The 19,384-nt window shown below is 44.0% G+C and overlaps 1 protein-coding gene across 1 annotated transcript in view; it reads left to right on the top strand.

The window, feature by feature from the left end:
* Positions 1 to 19,384, top strand: part of LOC146060196 (synaptotagmin-2-like) — a 135,007-nt gene that overhangs the window by 108,602 nt on the left and 7,021 nt on the right. Inside the window, exons 6-8 of the mRNA XM_083173165.1 lie at positions 779 to 946; positions 4,387 to 4,504; positions 15,863 to 15,996. Coding sequence (XP_083029291.1) covers positions 779 to 946; positions 4,387 to 4,504; positions 15,863 to 15,996 — 420 coding nt within the window. The remainder of the gene's footprint in view (positions 1 to 778; positions 947 to 4,386; positions 4,505 to 15,862; positions 15,997 to 19,384) is intronic.

The following is a 19,384-nucleotide window of genomic DNA, read 5'->3' on the forward strand; positions in this document are numbered from 1 at the left end:
TACACTAGATGGAATGGTGATGTTTCATTATAAGACTGTTGTGAGTGCCCTCATTGGATTATTATCCTACACTGCTATATGAATGGGACAAATGATTGTCACCTTAGAGGTGCACCCCAGCAAATGCTCAAAGGTGGCTGTGAGTGCGAAGAAAAGCGGGTGTCACTCCAGGGCTTCAATCAGTGCAAAAGTTTTATTGGGGTCAACAGCGTTTCGGGCCGGGGCCCGTTGTCAGGCCGTTGACCCCAATAAAACTTTTGCACTGATTGAAGCCCTGGAGTGACACCCGCTTTTGTTCGCTTATATACTGGTGTACCTGCTTGTTACACCAGGTGAGACATCCGGCTTTACCCCCACCGCTTTTTGGAGTGCCAGTCATTGGATGATTATATATATAGATCATCCAAATCCCAAAAGCTTGAGACAAAAAACATCACTCAGAGACGAAAAATAAATCAACAAGTGTATTGAGGAATAAAGGTAACGTTTCGGGGTACCAACCCCGTCCTCAGCCCATTCCTACAGCCAGTCTGAGGACGGGGTTGGTACCCCTGAAACGTTACCTTTATTCCTCAATACACTTGTTGATTTATTATTCGTCTCTGAGTGCTGTTTTCTGTCTCAAGCATTTAGGATTTGGATGCTGTGTATCTTTATTCTGGCACCGGGGCAAGCTGTATTGGACTACAGAGTGCCGGCAGAACTGGAATATTAATGGACACATCAAGACTTTGGTGGGTACTTCTCTTTAAAACATTTGTATTTTAACTTCCCTCAGATTCCTTATCAAGAACTTGGTGGAAAGACTCTATGCATGTCCATATATGACTTTGATCGATTCTCTAAACATGACATCATTGGGGAAGTGAAGGTCGCTATGAACACCGTAGACCTTGGACAGCCAATTGAAGAGTGGAGGGACTTGCAAAGTGCAGAAAAAGAGGAGGTGAGTAGAAAGATTTATTTCCAGAGTTCCGATTTGGTAGCAAGAAATGAAATATGAGTGACATCTTGAAAAAGCCTAAAATGACAGGGAAATATAGAATCATCTAACACAGACTTAAGTAGTGGTAAATATCAATAGGAGTAAAAATAATCACATGTTGTGTTTTTGTTTCTACTTTTCATCATTCAGTGTTTACATTTTCTTTGTGAACTAGATGACAGACAGACAATTCAAGGTTGACAGTCCATATGTATTTTGACCATATGTTGTCGACCTATTCACATCATGGTCAAAATGTCGGCACAAGCAAAAGATCGACATGGGAATAGTTTTCACAATTTATTTCAACTGGGAATGGTAAAGTGTGCAGAGCGCATTGGTAATGAAGCAACGCACCTGTCCCGAAGCATGGTGAGCCATGCGAGGGGGCATGATACACTAACTGGGGGTCCATCTGCTCCAATGTCGACATTGACACCAAAAAAAAGGAAACCACAAAGTTCACATGCCTATTTAAAGTGGGGAATCCCTCCCTGTTCTAAATAGAAACAGAGCTCAGCCAGTCAAGGGAGCGTTGCTGATTTATCGCTCCCTGATTGGCTACTGAGTCCTGCCAGGACAAGAGTCACGGGGGGACCTGGCATTCATGGGTTTTCATGTGGGTTTCCTTCGGTTTGTATGGACCAGGTTTTTTTGCGTTTTTAACCCCTGGATGCTTACTTGGAAAGAAAAGGTCGCGATCTACACTGGATGGATGGTGAGAATAATTTCTTTTTTCACAGGTACCCTTTTGTTTTCTACACAAATGGACCAAACCTATCTGATAAAGAAAGGTAAGTATGGATGCGTGAAGGGTGTAATAAATGTATACTTTATTTGTGTGGGTCTCTTTTATTTAGGTATTGGTTCTGTAGTGGGATTAAGTCTCAGCAGGCCCATTAATGACCCGCATGCTGGGACTTGTGGTTTTCCAAGTTCCAGCATGTGGGTTAGGTTTGCTGGGCCTTGTAGTTCTACTACAGTCCCCAATATCAATTTTTTTACATTTTATTAACTGTTTTTACACCATCAGCCCAGCTTCTACCGACCAGGGAGGCTGGGGACGACCCAGGCTGGAGGTCACTTGGAAGGAGGGACACTTTATTTGAGGAGTCCCCACTTCCCCAGGGACCCGGCCCAGGCTGACCAGCCAGGGTGTCATGTTTTGGCATTTTGGCCAGTGGAACTAATATAAATAGTTTTCCCAGGCTGTTGCATGGCTGTTGGGGCCCGATGCTGGTTTACGAAATACCAGAGACCTCTACTCCTTTTGTCCCCCATTTTTGGGAACCAGGACCAGGCCAAAAGCCTGTTACTGGTTATAGAAATACAGGGGGACCCCATTTGATTTTTTTCCCCTTGTATTTCTGCAACCAGGACCAGCTCAATAAACCTGGGGATGTTTGCTCAGAAGGGGGGACCCAATTTTTTAATTGTTTATGTATCTATTTTTACACAGAGAAGCCTGCACATATCTCACTGATCTGTGCTTCAGCCTCATCCACATTTGGTTGCCGTCAAACTCGGCAGCCAAATACAAATGACTTTGACATTGGAAAATATGAATCTGGAGAATACAGCAGCTTAGTTAATTGGCTGTATCCTCCTGTCATATTTTCAGCAAATCAAGGCAGATCCCGTTCGGATCAGCTGTAATTGACTTTCTTAGTAAATTTCCCCCACAGTGTTCAACTACATCAGTTACAAATTCAGTTGGATTCTTTACTCTGGACCATACATAGGTATTTGCAAGGGGTGTCCAAAAGTTAATCCTAAACATCATGTAAGGCTAGTGCAAGGGGTACAATCGCTATTTGCCCTTTTACACTTTTGTACATTGAACCACTTCAGATTTTCCGACTCTCTCAACTGCACTAGTATGAGAACCTGAAAGTTTTTCTTTTCTTTCAGTCTAGATATACTCTTGTCTATTGTCCAACTATACAAAAAGTATTTTAAAAGCAGAAATTCTGTTGATGCTTTATAATAAAATTCTTTGGATCTTTTTTTAATTTAATTGATTTTTATGAAGAAGTTTATACTTGGAAACGCCCAGTCATAGACAAGTGTATTTCATTTTTAAATCAATTCAAATATTTTTAATGTTTATAGAGGTGGTCTTAAGTCCGAAGGTAATGTCTTACTGAATAATATCTTACTGAAGAATAAGCTACTGTATTACCAGGATTTTTACTGGCAATACAGTAGCTTATTCTTCAGTAAGATATTATTTAATAAAGCTTTAAAAGGATAGCAAATATTAGTACAAATGACAGAGGGCCTAATTCCGCATGGAATGTCAAACATCCCAGCATCTGATGTGTGTGACCTCTAGCATGTATATACATCACATTTCAAATCTTACGAACTAAACCTGAAATAAAGACTCGGAGACTTAGATTTGGCAGAAATTGTTAGCTGATTTATTTTAGCACTTTTAAGCTAGATTAATTTATTAATAATTAATTAATGGTGGCCCAGAAAGAACGGCTAATTAACTAAGCTCCACCCACACAATCTGCATACGTAATCAAGCCTACCCTAACAAGCGGTATCCGCTCGACCTACTGCATTGACTACCCACCCATCCGGGTGGGGTCGCTGCCCCCCGAGCGGGTGGTCGAGCGAAGACCTAAACCAATGAGAGGCAAGCGTACCGAAAAGCAAACATATACGTAGCATCATCATTTGAATAAGAAGTAATTCTATTAACCTGATGTTCTTTCCCGCCTATCAGCCAACGCAATTAACACCCACCCCACCATAATAACATAAGGGAGGGAGGGCGGGAAAACCTTCAGGAAAGAGAGGAAGACTCCTCCCTTTCCTGACCTGATATCCAAGCTAACACTGCCCCTTCCTTAGTCCTTATTGGAACACCGAGTCACATGCTTCCAAAGGTCACACAACAGCCTTGGGATGTTTAACCCACTCCATGCCTATTGCTGGCATTACGTTATTCTAATGTGAGAATTCAGAGTGGACTGTGAGAAGAAAGCTGCTGCCCAGACAAAAAGAGAAAACACACCTTGCTAAATTGTTACCATCTGTGCAAATGTGAGTAGGTCTGAGGCTTCCACTAATCTGTGATTGAGACAGGCTGGAAGTGGTCATCGCTGACGTCACAGACCCTGCTCAGAAACTCCTGGGCACCCCAAATGCCTGTCAGTAATGCCATATTTGTTTCCAATCCATATGCAATTTTGGTCGCTAATTCCCTTGCACATGTACACTGTCATTCGATAGTAATATGCAAATTCTCTGATTAGTGATCCATGATAAATTAGCACAAGAGCTTGAAACAGTGTGAAAATGTAGATATATTAAACTATTACAGATAAACTACATTTCACAAAAGCTTCTCTTTTCTCAATTACTGTGTTGCTGACTCTTACTTTCAGCCTGAGAAATTAGGTGATATCTGCATTTCCCTACGTTATGTTCCCACGGCCGGAAAACTGACTGTCTGTATCCTGGAAGCCAAGAATCTGAAAAAGATGGACGTTGGTGGTTTGTCAGGTGAGCAGTAATGATAAATAAAGTGACAAGGAAGCACATACACTGGATTCAAATTAAGTCTTTGGTCTTTATTTTGGGTAGCAGGTCACAGCATACCAGGTAAATATTACAGGCAAGTGTAGTTACAGGCAGCAGCATACAGGTAATCACAGCATAGTACAGACTCTTCCAAATACTCCAGTGGTCCGTACTGTAGCCCACACTCTGGCCTATTGCTTGGGCAGCTAATTCACCATCATGAACATTTACCCTCTGCCCTGAAAACACGTATATCAGGAGAGGAAAGGTGCTGCTGATTACACAACCCTGCTGTTGCTACTGCACCAAAACCTGGTCTGGATCCTCCACATTACTCTCATGTGGAGAGATACTGTCTCTGCCACACTCCTCCCCCTTAGCTTCAACCACCCTGGTGAAGCTACTGAATTTTCAGGTGAGCTCTCTGCCTCACCGACCTTTACTTGTGTAGGGTACACAGCCCTCCACCACTTTTACCATCTCACCTTCTTCCTCCTCCCCTAGCTTCACCATAGGGTTGCTTGGAGGATCGGGACCTACAAACCTCCTGAAAAGGGCATCCGCTTTAAGGTGCTGTTTCCCCAGACAATGACACACCTCAGACAAATGGCTGTAAAGCCAAAAACCAATGGGTAACACAACCATTCACTTATTTTTTCGTATGCATCAACAAAAACTCCCATCCCAACAAATAAACAAAAAATGGCTCTCATTTTGGTTGGCATGCCCCATTGCGAATTCGCAACGGGGACCGATGTTGACGGCCTGTACGTGCTTATATTCGCTTATGCACATATGCAGGTCTTCACTGCGGGTCCCATTGGTGACTTGCATAGTCTGCGGGGTGCTTGCAGCGGATGGGGGTGTGCAGAAGGCAGGCAGGGGCTGCATTTTCTGGGCATACCCACAAAAACGCTGAGTACGCCTAGGAAAACTTGCAAACGGGGGCAGCCACCTGCCTTCCACGGGCGGGCGGCTGACATCACCAAATGTCAGCTGCCCACCCTGTTCTCGGAGCGATACAGAAATTATTCAATTGTTGGCGACCATCAAATGATTTCAGGCCCACACACAAGCCTGCAATTGGATGTTTATGCAAAACATACATTCGCAGTGCTGCAGGGAAATTTGCAGATGGATAGTGGGGGCAGGCGTTCGTATGGGCGGCGAGCCAACCAGAGTCAGGGCCAATATCTTAAGGATTTCACTGCCCACTTAATTGCTGAGCACTCCTGCTCTACAGTTGAGGCATCCATCTGTAAAACAAATTGTTTTGTTTTTTTTAAGTCAGGATCTTGCAAGACAGGCTCTTTACAGAAAGCTCATCTTAAATCCAGAAAAGCAGTTTCCACTGGTCTAGACCACGTTGTCTTGTGTTTTTTAAGAAATTCGGTTAGCGGAACCACTCTATTGACGAAATCTTGATGAACCTGCGATACAATCCCACCAGACCAAGAAAGTTGTGACTTACATTTGGGTTTAGACTAAGGGCCAGATGCACAAAGCTTCAAAAGTGATAAAATGGAGAGTGATAAACATCCAGACAATCAACTTCTACCTGCCATTTCACAGACTGTGTTTGAAAATGTCAGGTAGGAGCTGATTGGCTGGCTGTTTATCACTCTCCATTTTATCACTTTTGAAGCTTACTGCATATGGCACAAAGGGGGTTATTCTAGTTAATTCTTTCTGACAAAATCCTTCTTAGATGGACAAAACCATGTGCACTGCGGGTGGGGCAGATGTAACTTGTGCAGAGAGAATTAGATTTGGGTGGGGTTTTTCTTCAAAGTGAGATCTATATTGCAGTGTAAAATAAAGCAGTCAGTATTTTCCCTGCACAGAAACAAAATAACTCACCCAAATCTAATTCTATCTGCACATGTTACATCTGCCCCCCCTGCAGTGCACATGGTTTTGTCCATCTAAGAAGGATTTTGTCAGAAAGAATGAACTAGAATAAACCCCAAAGTGAGGACTGCTTGTACCTTACTAGGCTGAGATTTAACCTGACTTGGCTTCCACCATACCAGTGGCACATTTCTCAGGGTTGGCAGTAAACCCATGTGCCCGTAAAGACTTTAGTGTGGTCTCTACCTTTGGTAGGTGTGATTTCCAGTTAGAGCTAAACATAACAATGTTGACTAAATATGCAGCTGCATATTCCCTGTGGGGCCGCAGCAACTTATTCCTAGCTCTCTTAGTTACTGGGGCCCGTGTAAACCAAATGGCAGCACTTTGTATTGAAATAAGCCCACTGGGGTAGAGAATGCTGTTTTTGTCACAGCAGCTTCTGTTAATGGATCTGCCAATATCCTTTAGTCAAATCAAGCATAGTAAGATACTGACTCTTGGCTAAATTTTCTACCAGCTCATCAACCCATTGTATAGGGTACGAATCAAACTGGGAAACTTGATTTAATTACGGAAGTCATTGCATGCCCGGCTGTGTCTCGGCTGCGCGACCATCCATTACCCCCAGGAATTTCATTTAATTGCATATAGAATCTATATATTTATTTATTATCATCTATTTTTATATTAATAAATATGGGGCCATGGGGTGCCTGCCTGTGTGTGTTAAATTACTGTAGTGTACAAGGACCTGATGCAGTGGAGATGTAGTGCAGTGATGCAGTTCTTAATGTGAGAATGCTAAATGTAGTCATTATTTTATCAGTCCAAAATTTGTTTCAAATAGCTACTACTGTATGTCCCACTGTGTCAGTTTCCTGGCATGGCAGGTCTTGTAGCGGATCTATCACCGATATGTTGGTACTCAAAGGGTTAAAACAACTTTTATTCACAAGTATTGATCTTTGTTATATAATCCAAAATGTATAATAAATATTATGTAAAACACAGTAGAAAATATATGTAGTAGTAAAAGTTGTATTAGTAGTTAGCAAACCTATTATTAATCAATAAACTTTACAATGCTCATTATACACTTGGAGATTCTGTTACCACAGCCTGTTTGTGCCCAGGTTACACATATTAGCCCTTATTCAGATCTTATCTCTGTACTAATTTGTTCTCAAAATGGGCAAATCCATTTGCAATGCAGGTGGGGCAGATGTAACATGTATAGAGAGAGTTACATTTGGGGGAGTTATTATGTTTCTCTGCAGGGTAAATACTCGCTGCATTATTTTTACACTGCAATTTAGATTTCAGTTTCAACACACGAAACTCAAATTTAACTCTCTCTACACGTTACATCTGCCCCACCTGCAGTGCACAAGGTTTTGCCCATTTTGAGAACAAATTTGTACTGTGATCAGATCTGAATAAGGGCAATTGTCATACTTCAACATCTGACAGACTGGCTGCTTCTTCCTCAGGTGTTAACGCAATACAAATGCGTGAGCAGGAAGAAGGTGAGGAGGTGGAGCCTGTTTTGGAAGAGGTTTATCCAACTCAGGGCCTTGAACCTTTTATTGTGGCCATCAGAGATGTGTTACATATCCCTGCAGATGAATTTGAGGCACAGCATTCCTTTTTCTTTATACAGAAAAGGGCTAGTGTCATCTTTCCTGGCTCTAAGAATTTGGATGACCCTTTCAGGAAAGCTTGGGCATCCCCGGATAAAAAATTCCAGATTCCCAAGTGTCTAGTGTCCACCTTCCCCTTTGCTCTGGAAGGCAGAGGGTTCTAGGAGATCCCACCAGCACTGGATGCCTCGGTCTCCTGTATATCTAAAAAGAGGGTTCTGCTAATTCCTGGGGCAGCTGCCTTAAAGGATCCGTCCGATAGAAGGATTAACAGCATGCTAAAAGCTATTTACACTGCTGCTGGTGCATCCCATAGGCCAGTTATTGCAGGCTGCTGGATGGCTCATGCCATTCATTCATTGGCGGGTAAAATTCAGGACGTCCTGGTGGGTGGAAAGACCTTGGTTGATATGACAACCTTGGTAAAACACATTCAGGATATCACACATGTTCTTTTTTGATACCTGTAAGGAGGTGGGTATCATTAACACTTGGACCTCCACAATGGCTATCTCAGCATGCAGATCCTTATGGCTGCATATGTGGATGGCTGATGCTAAATCCAAAAAGAGGCTAGAGGCGATTCCCTTTACAGGGGGGTGGATGTTTGGAGGGGAGCCGAACGCTTGGATTTCTTAAGCCACCTTCCTCCCTTCAGCAACTCCGCCTGTCAGGCGGTCCTTTTCAAACCCCCCACCCCTTGTAGTCGTGGGGAGAGGTTTCTCAGTAAGCCATGGGGTGCCTCCAAAGCCGCCAGGGGCAGTAGAGGAAAACAGCATAGACCCACCAAGGCCATCTCCCAGAACCAGAGTACTGACTCTGCCTCCTCAAATCTTCAACCTGATGCCACACCTCCATCCCTAGGGGGCACAGTTGCTGTTCTTCTTTGGTCCCTTCTGTCCTCTTTCCTGCCAGGATTCCTGGGTACAGAATGTTGTTTTCCAGGGATACAAACTTGCAGATTCTTCAAGTCAGGTCTGATGGTGTCCCAGGTTACTCGGGATACGCTACTAGTGGTGTTGCAAAAAATTGGTTCGGACCAGGGTCATTGTCCCAGTCCCTTCTCCCCAAAGAGGTCTGAATTACTACTCAAACCTATTCATAGTGCCAAAGCCAGACGACTTGGTACGCTCATTTCTGAACCTCAAATCCCTGAATCCGTACCTACGAGTGTTCAAGTTCAGAATGGAGTCCTTGAGAGCGGGGATCTCCGACCTGGAAAGGGGGAGTTTCTAGCCTCTCTGGATATCAGGGATGCGTACCTTCACATCCCCATCTAGCCACCTCTAGCCATACCTACAGCATACCGAAGGTGATGGCAGCTGCAGGGAATCAACATCATCCCTTACCTGGACGATTTCTTCATAATCATGGGTACAGGGAACAGCTGTCAGCCAGCATTTCACAGACCATGCAGCTGTTGTCCCAGCACGGGTGGCGTCAAAATTACCAGAAATCTCACCTGCTTCGTAACCAGATACTTTTATTTCTGGGGTCGATTCTAGACACAATGGCCCAGAGTATTTTCTTTCTGCTGGCCATTCAGGAATTGGTCAGGGAAGTGCTGACTCTAAACCTGGTCTCAGTACATCTCTGTATTCGCCTGTTGGGGAAGTTAGTGGTGTCCTAGCAGGCCATTCAATATGGGCGCTTCCACACCAGGAGTTTTCAATTGGATCTCCTGCTCAAATGGTCGGGCTCCCACCTGCACATGTATTGGCTAATATGTCTCTCCCCTCAGGTCAGAGTTTCACTGGCGTGGTGGCTTCAGTTATCCCACCTGTTGGGTCCTTTTAACAACAGATGCAAGCCTAGGAGGCTGAGGAGCTGTCAACCAAGGGGTACAGTTTCAGGGCCGGTGGTCAAGCCACATTCTCTTCTTCCAATCAAAGTGTTGGAACTTTGGACAATTTACGAGGCTCTGATTCAGGCCTCCCATCTGCTCCAAAATCAGGTGCAGTCCGACAACGCCAGGGAGGGACAAAAAGCAGAGCCTGCATGCAGGAGGTCTCCAAAGTCCTCCTCTGGGCAGAAAAGCACGCAAGGACCATATCGGCCAGTTTCATTCCAGGCGTGGAAAACTGGAAGGCAGACTTTCTCACTCGCTGCAGCCTAGGTTTCTGTCCTGAATACTCCGCAAGATCAGAAGGGGTGGAGTACAAGAAATTCTGATAGCCCCGAACTGGCCATAAAGGGCCTATCTTCTGGCCATATCAGTGGATGAGCCTTGGCCTCTTCCGCTAAGAAGGGACCTTCTTTAGCAAGGGACGTTCGTTTATCTGGACATACAATGGCTTTGTTTGTCAGCTTGGAGGTTGAGCAGCTCATTTTAGCCAGAAAGGGTATTCCAGGAAACGTAATTCCTACCATGATTCAGGCTACTAAGGCGGTGAATTCCAGATACTAACACTGGATTTTGAAGAGATATGTGTCATGGTATAAGGGGAGACAAAATTATTCTACAGTGTTCTGACTAGGTCCGTTCTTCTGGTTTCCGCAGGCTGGAGTGGATATGGGGCTGCATTTGGGCTCCATTAAGGTGCAGATACTGTATCAGCTTTGTCCATCTTCTTTCAGAAGAAGTTGGCTCTGTTGCCGGAGGTTCAGACATTTTTACAAGGCGTACTGCACATCCAAAAAGAAGAAGGTGGTATGCTACGCTGAACAATTAAAAACTATAAATAATAGTTAAAAATGTATAGACATTTAATAAACATATATGATAAAATACATACATAGCATGCTAAATAAGTAAAACATTGAAATAAAACATGTTAATACAAAGGTGCATATTGAGTGTAGAATAGTCACCCGTGACCTCTGATCCTGACTTGTCCAATTTGCAATTGGAGTCCAAAATGAGGGTAGTTTTTAGAGTGTGCAACAGTCTATTGGTACCAACTAGATGCAAATGCCTCAAATGGATGGCTACGTGGAGTTCCTCCGGTGAGGTGGCAGAAGCTGGATGGTTGCAGCAGGCTGGATATGCTGGTCTCACGCTTGCCAAATAATTGAGGGTAGGTTCCTGGTGCACAAACCCAGTATTGAAATAAGTTGTGTTGGACTCTGTCGCAGTCAGCCAAGGATAACTGTGTCTGGGTAGTGGGGGAAATAGCACCTGTCCACAAACACGTTTCGCTGTGTAGCAAACAGCTTTTTCAAGGTTCCATTTTTAACCTATTTAGCATGCTATGTATGTATTTTCTCATATATGTTTATTAAATGTCTATACATTTTAACTATTATTTATAGTTTTTAATTGTTCAGCACAGCATACCACCTTCTTTTTGTATTTCTGTTTAAAGGGCTTGACACCCCTGATAAATTGCTGCTGCTTGAGTAAAACCACTCACTCTCAAAAGCGCCCTATCGATATCTTGATATCGAACCTTTGGTACTGCACATCAAGCCTCCTTTCGTACCGCACACTGCCCCATGGGATCTGGAGGTGGTATTGACCTTTTTGCAGTCCTCCTGGTTTGAACCGTTTGAACCGTTGAACTCTGTTGAGGATAAGTTCCTGACATGGAAAACGGTCCATGCTTGTGGCCTTGGCCTCAGCTAGGTGGGTCTCCAAATTGGGGGCTTTGTTGTGTAAGTCTCCTTATTTGAAGATTTTCAAGGACAGAACGGAGCTCAGGACTCGGCCGCAATTTTTGCCGAAGGTGGTTTCGGTGTTTCACCTTACAGCTCTGTCTTGTTCCCTTGACATTCCTAGATCTTTAGATGTTGTACGTGCTTCAAAGATTTAAAATGAAGGCTGGTACTATGAAGTCCGATTCCCTTTCTGTGTTGTATGATGCTCACAAAAGGAGATGTCCTGCTTCAAAGCAGTCAAATGCTATCCAACAAGCTTATTCTTCAGTGGCTTTGCCTGTTCCGAGTTCTGTCAAGGCCTACTCGACTAGATCTGTGGGCTCCTCTTGGGCGGCTGCCGTCGAGTCTCGGCCATGCAACTATGCGGAGCCACAACTTGGTCTGCGAAGAATAACTATTATTTGTTTGATACCCTGGCCAAAGAGTATATCCAGTTTGGGCAGGTGGTGGTTCAATGGTCCCGCCACATTCCCACCTGTTCTTGAAGCTTTGGGACATCCCCAGTATCCTTTATGGATGATAGAGAAAATAGGATTTACATACCTACCGGTAACTCCATTTCTTGGAGTCCATACGGGATACTGGGCGCCCTCAGTGGTTCGCCATTTTGCAGGTGGAGTTAGAACTTGTCTGGCAAGTTGTTATTACAAGAGTTTGTTGTTTTATGTTGTGAATGGTGTGTTGGTTCATTTATCTGACCATTTCCTTTTCTCAAGTTTGTCTTCCTCCTTTGGGCACAGTTTTACCTAGACTGAGCTGTGGGAGGGGGCATAGAGGGGAGGAGCCAGCACACCCTGGTTGAAGTTATTATGTGCACAGGCTCCTTTGGACCCCATCTATACCCCATTGTTCTAAGTGAATCCACAGTAGCCCTTATGGACTCCAAGAAAAGGATTTACAAATAGGTATATAAAATCCTATTTTTGAACAGTGTATAAACCCTGTAATTATTCCAGTTACATTATTCATCTGTTTACTATACAACCTTTGTAAAGACTAATGTCTCCTATATCTAGTCACCCACAATTTGATGGTGCAGAAAGAAACTATGCCTTATTGCATGCCATAAGTCATTGCCCAACACTCTTCATGCTACCAGGTGGAGGGAAGAGATGCTGTATGGGGATGGACATCAGTGCACAGTGCTGTAGTACTGACACACACTAGATTAACATAGCAAAGATGCAGAGCTTCTGCTGGGCAAGGAACAAATTAATTGAGACACAGGGGCAGAGCTCCAGTACGAGGCTATGGAGCAGATTCCAGTGGGTACTGTTTCTTTATGCTGCAGGACCTACAGTACTGTGCATATGCAGTCATCAGACAGCACTTGCATGAATGTCTGTTACAGGGGAGGGATCAAGATGATCTTTGTTCTTGTGAAATTTGTAATATTTACAATTGGAAAAAAGCGTAATAAAACAAACTGGGTAGAAACAAACCGACATAGAGGTAGGAGGGCCTTTCTCGCAAGCTTACAGACTATAGGGACAATAGACGGGATACATAAGGATAGAATTACATAGCAAGGCAGTCCTACCAGATTACAAGACATTCCTGATGGAATGCAATTCGATAGTAAAAGTACTGGAGGTTATGTGGGGGTTCCGGAATATGATAAGCTTACCTGAAGAGGTGAGTTATCAGGGAACGCTTGAATGTTTGGAAGCTAGAGGAGAGTCTCAATGTATATGGAAGGGCATTCCATAAGGTGGGTGCTGCCCAACAAAAATCCTGCAAGTGTAAGTGGGAGCAAGTAATGAGTGTGGATGAGACACAGATCTTGTGCAGAGTGGAGAGGTCGGGTGGGCATATATTTTGAGATAAGCGAAGATATATAAGTAGTCTAAGATATATATGTAGTCTGAGTATTGGCTTTGTATATAAGTAGAAGTATTTTATATTGAATGCGGTAATATACAGGCAACCAATGGAGGGTCTGACAGAGCGGATTAGCAGACGTTGAACCTCTAGCCAGGAAGATCAGCCCCGCAGCTGCATTCAAAATTGATTGTGGTTGTGAGAGTTTTTTCTTAGGAAGACTGGTAAGGAGGCTATTGCATTTATCAATGCATGATATAATGATTGCATGGATTAGAGTTTTGTAGTGTCTTGTGTAAGGTACGTATGAATTTTGGAGATGTTTTTTTAGATGCATGTAACATGATTTAGAGACCGATTGAATGTGAGGAATAAAGGACAGTTTAGAGTTGAGGATGACCTCTAGGCAGCGAGCTTGTGGAGTAGGATTAATTGTTGTGTTCTCAACAGGCTGGTGGGAATATAATTAATTCTGTTTTGGAATTGTTGAGTTTGAGGTGACAAGATACCATCCAAGATGAAATGGCAGAAAGGCATTCAGAGGCATGGAGCAATACTGATGGTGACAATTCAGGGGAGGATAGATAGATTGGAGTATCATCAGTGTACAGATGATACTGAAATCTGAAAGCATTTATTAATTTGCCAAGAGAGAAGGTATAGATTGAGAAGAGCAGAGGACCTAAGACTGAGCCTTGTAGTACTCCAATTGACAGAGGTAGTGAAGTGGAAGTAGAATCAGAGAAGCGAACACTGAAAGAGCGATTAGATAGGTCGGATGAGAACCAAGAAAGGGCTGTGTTCTAAAGACCTGGAGGTGACTAACACCATCTTAAGATGGAGTTAGCGAACAGGTTCAAGCTTTCCAATGTGTTAAGTAAATTTTACATATAGCGGCCACAGCGATTATAAATGGGCATATGTAGGTGCCACATACATACATTTAGGGAATACTTACTTCTATTGTTTATACCCACAAAATTGGTTTAATAAATGAGCCACTTAGTGCTTTTGGTACTTATGTAATATCTGGGCTCCCTTATTTCTTATGAGACCGCGTCCCCTCGCGGGGCTCGCTGCACTCGCCACGCTTCGGGCATGGTGGCTCGCTGCGCTCGCCACACTATATAAAATCAACTCCATGCGTAGTTGGATAGTAGGGGTATTAAAAAATGGGGTGCATTTAACATGGGAGCCCAGATAATACATAAGTACCGTGCTTTTTCGGTACTTATGTAGTATCTGGGCTGCCGATTTTGTGATTGTATGCCTTACCTTAAGGCATACAATCAGATGCGATGCAATGCGATTCGATGCGATTTTGCATAGGATTCAATGTTAAGAAGGTCCTGTTCATTTCCCCACTATCCAAGTGGGCATAGAGTTGATTTTATATAGCGTGGCGAGCGCAGCGAGCCACCGAGCCCGAAGCGTGGCGAGCGAAGCGACGCATATTTCTTAAAAAGTATTCTGTGTCCTCTCGCGGGGCTCGCTACGCTCGCCACGCTTCGGGCTCGGTGGCTCGCTACGCTCGCCACAGGTTTATATCCAACTCCATGCCCACTTGGATAGTGGGGAAAGGAAAAGGACCCCTTTTTCCCATTGAATTCTTTGTTAAAATGGACTCAGACCATTTTAACATTGAATCCTATGGATGCGATGCGATTTCTAAATCGGACGCCCAGATACTACATAAGTACCGCTTTTTCTATTATACCATTTTGTGACATAGGGCCAGATGCATCAAGCTTCAAAAAGTGATAAAATGGAGATTGGTAAACAACCAGCCAATCAGTTCCTAATTCACATGTTATAGGTTTGGTTTGGAAAAAATTATGATTGGGAGCGGATTGGCTAGTTTTTTTATCACTCCACTTTATCACTTTTTAAAGCTTGATACATCTGGCCCACATGCACTTAGCGGTCACCTCACTACTAAGCATGTACAATCTATTGACTACATATGAGCAAGTGCCATAGGCTACAAATGCTGACACCACCTGAAGAATTCTGATGCTGCCCCCAGGTGGGACATAGGGGTAAATGTAGAAAGATGGGAGTTCTATTAATTATGGAATGTTGCCTTTATTAATCAATCAGATGCCATATTTTATCTTCTAGAAGGTGCTAAATAAATATGTGGAATCTGATTGATGCTATGGACAACATCCCATCTTCAATAGAACTCCCAATTTAGTAAATGCTCCCCATAATATTTGCAAGTAGTCCCAGTAAAGGATAATCCGTAAATATATTTTGATACACATGCCCTATGGTATAGAGGTATATATTTTCCAGGGACACTCTAAATTCCCAATAGACCTCTGTATATCGATCACTCTAATGATGCTTATATGTTATTTATAAATAATATAAATAGAGTGATCATAGATCTGTACCTTTAAATGTTGGTCTTATTCCTCTCTAGATCCCTATGTAAAAATTCATTTGATGCAGAATGGGAAGCGCTTGAAGAAGAAGAAGACAACGGTGAAGAAGAAGACTTTGAACCCATACTTTAATGAGTCTTTTAGTTTTGAGATTCCATTTGAGCAGATGAAGGTACTGTAGATCACTTCTAGTTCTTTAGGGAACCTGCCAAAAATAACAACGTTAATCTTGGGTGCTTGCCAAGGTCGCTTGCAAACAGCTGCTGCTGATTAGGTAATAGTTCCCAAAAAGACAATAAAACAACAATAGATTACAGTGCTCGGTTAGAAATAGTATAACATACAAGTAACTGTAAGGTAAGATGTTTTCTTATTTAAATTCAGCAATAAACCAAGGGGATTTCCACATCTAAGAAGACAACACTTGCACTGGACTGGTATAGAGTACCATGGGTTGGAAGGAGTCCTTGATTCAGTTACTGCACTGAACACTGCTGGAAAAAGGAATCCAGAACTATGTCCTGATAGATCCAAGTTGGCAGATGTCCTCACGATACGTACGGCATCGAGAGCCAAGTGTGGTGGACTAACATTCTGTAAAATGTTGAGTCTAGAAAATGTCGCAGGTAGGTAAGTTCCTGTGGATAATTCCTGAGTCTCACACCTGACTGCAGTAACTTACAGCTTGACGCAACATCCACCCATTACAGAAGGTCAGTCCACCACACTTGGATGTTGATGCCATATGTATAGTGAGGACATTTGCCAACTCGGCTCTCAGTTCTGGATTCCTTTCTTAAGCTGCGACCAGTGCTGTAATTGAATTAGATTCTTTCCAACCCATCGGACTCTATACCAGTCCAGTACAGGTGTTGTCTTCGGTACTTGTGTATTTTGGCGGCGCCCCCGATGTCCGTCGTACGACGAACAGATCGCATCGCATCGCATGCCATGCACCCGATGGCATGCGATGCGACGCGATTTTGACCCCCTATACGACAAAAAATCGTATAAGCACCCTAAAGGGTGCTTTTGAGCACCCAAATGGGTGCTTACAATGTTAAATGCACCCCCACGCCACCCCCCACTATAAACGTGAACCCGAAGCGTGGCGAGCGCAGCGAGCCCGCGAGGGGCGGCGGTACGCGTCCTACGACCTTTTCATACCCCCACTATCCACGTCGGCGTGGAGTTGAGAATAGAATAGTGTGGCGAGCGCAGCGAGCCACCGAGCCCGAAGTGTGGCGAGCGCAGCGAGCCCCGCGAGGGGACGCGGATACCTTCACAGTTATACGCGTCCCCTCGCGGGCTTCACAGGTGTCCGTGGCAACGCGGACACCTGTGAAGCCCGCGAGGGGACGCGTATAACTGTGAAGGTATCCGCGTCCCCTCGCGGGGCTCGCTGCGCTCGCCACGCTTCGGGCTCGGTGGCTCGCTGCGCTCGCCACACTATTCTATTCTCAACTCCACGCCGACGTGGATAGTGGGGGTATGAAAAGGTCGTAGGACGCGTACCGCCGCCCCTCGCGGGCTCGCTGCGCTCGCCACGCTTCGGGTTCACGTTTATAGTGGGGGGTGGCGTGGGGGTGCATTTAACATTGTAAGCACCCATTTGGGTGCTTAACATTGTATAAGCACCCATGTTTAATCGTATCGCATCGCATCGTATGGCATCGTATGCCATGTACAATGGCATACAATTTCAAAATTGTATGCCATCGTGCACTATCGTACGATATCGCGTCGCATCGCATACCATCGTATGTGTTATGGTATGCGATGCGATGGGCGCCGCCAAAATACACAAGTACCTTGTCTTCTTAGACTAATGTTGAGTTCCATTTGTTTTATTACTGAATTTTATTATTTAAACATCTTACCTTACAGTCACTTGTATGTTATACTATTTCTAACCAAACATAGCAATCTATTGTTTATTTAGGGAACCTGTCATCAAGTAGCAGTATTTGTCTAATTTGTTGCATAACGAGAGGAGTACACATAATGCTAACCAGCCCGATAAGTAGAACCTTAACTTTCCAACAATAATGTTCTAAGTGAAGCAAATGTGTAAGTGTATCTCAGAGTGGAACTTAGACAGCAGCAAATTTTACCTGTGTTTGTGTAGTATAGGTGAGAGGAGAAGGAGGATATTTTGAAAGAAAGTAAATTCTGGAGGGTATTTATTAAAGTTGTGACAAAATTGTGAGAGGTAAGCTTCTGCTTTACTTTATACGGGCTGTGTTTGAAAAATGACACAGACTAATTTGTTGGTACTTTATCTCCTACAATGTCATCACCCTCCAAGCTTTCAGGAATACCCCCCCCCCCCCCCCCCCACACACACACACACACACACACACTTTAAATGTAAAGATTTGAATGCAGTGTTTGAGCCTGATGATTTGTGATGCTAAAATCCATAGATGTACAGCGGTATGGAAGATGTCTTGATGTCCTGCCACTACTGACTGCACTATCTGTAGGAGTGCAGTCACTGCTATCACCTGGTTTACAGCTGCCAGTCTCTCAGTGGAGCATTGTGATATTATTCTTAAAAATGCCTATTTCCCATTACTCTCTTCATTTATATCCCTTTTACACCAAGGAAAAACCCAGGTCGGACCCAGGTCAGTGTTGGTGTAAAAGGGACCAACCCAGGTACATTGACACTGGACTCCTACCCAGGTCCTGACCAGAGTGGAACACTGATTGGACCTGGTTTGTGAGCGGTGTAAATGATCCCAAGCCAGGTTTGGACATCCAGGTAGTACTGAAAGGATACCAGAAGCACGGGACGCCTTTCCGTAAGTCAGTGCCATGCATTCCACAGTGCATTGCAGCAGCAAAAGACAGCAGCCAGTGCGGACAGTGCACACAGGCTGCTACCTGGCACTACACAGGTGGACCTGCCACAACCCTATCTGGCACTAAGAATCAGCGCTGTCAGGCAGTAGCGGGACCAAGAGCTTAAAGGAGGAGGGTGCGTGATGTGCCTCCCACTCCAGTTACTCCATTTTTTTAGGGATATATACCCTATCTACAGAAATCATTTATGTTCTTTTTGGGGGGGACTGGGGGGAGGGTATGGATTGTATGGTCGACCTAAAGATTGTCAACAGTCATTAGGTCGACACCACTAGGTCGACATACTGCAAGGTCGACAGGGGTCTAGGTCAACAGGTCATTAGTTTTACCCGAATTACACCATTTTAAGTGTCCATGGACTCGGCACACTATTTTATTCTCCCACCATGCCCTAGTGCAGTGATGGCTAACCTTGACATTCCAGCTGTTGTTGAACTACACATCCCAGCATGCCCTGCATCAGTTTTAGCATGGCCAAATAGTAAAACTGTAGCAGGGCATGCTGGGATGTGTAGTTCAACAACAGCTGGAGTGTCAAGGTTAGCCATCACTGCCCTGGTGGATATTAGGGCATGAAATACTGCCTGTCGGCACATGTTGGCTCAATAAACCCCATGTTGACCTTTTGACTGTCGACCTAGACCATGTCGACCTAATGTTTGTGTCCACCTAATGACCTGTTGACCTTGTCC

Source organism: Crinia signifera, chromosome 2 (assembly GCF_055691185.1).
Source record: "Crinia signifera chromosome 2, ASM5569118v1, whole genome shotgun sequence".
NCBI classification, from domain to species: Eukaryota; Metazoa; Chordata; class Amphibia; order Anura; family Myobatrachidae; genus Crinia; species Crinia signifera.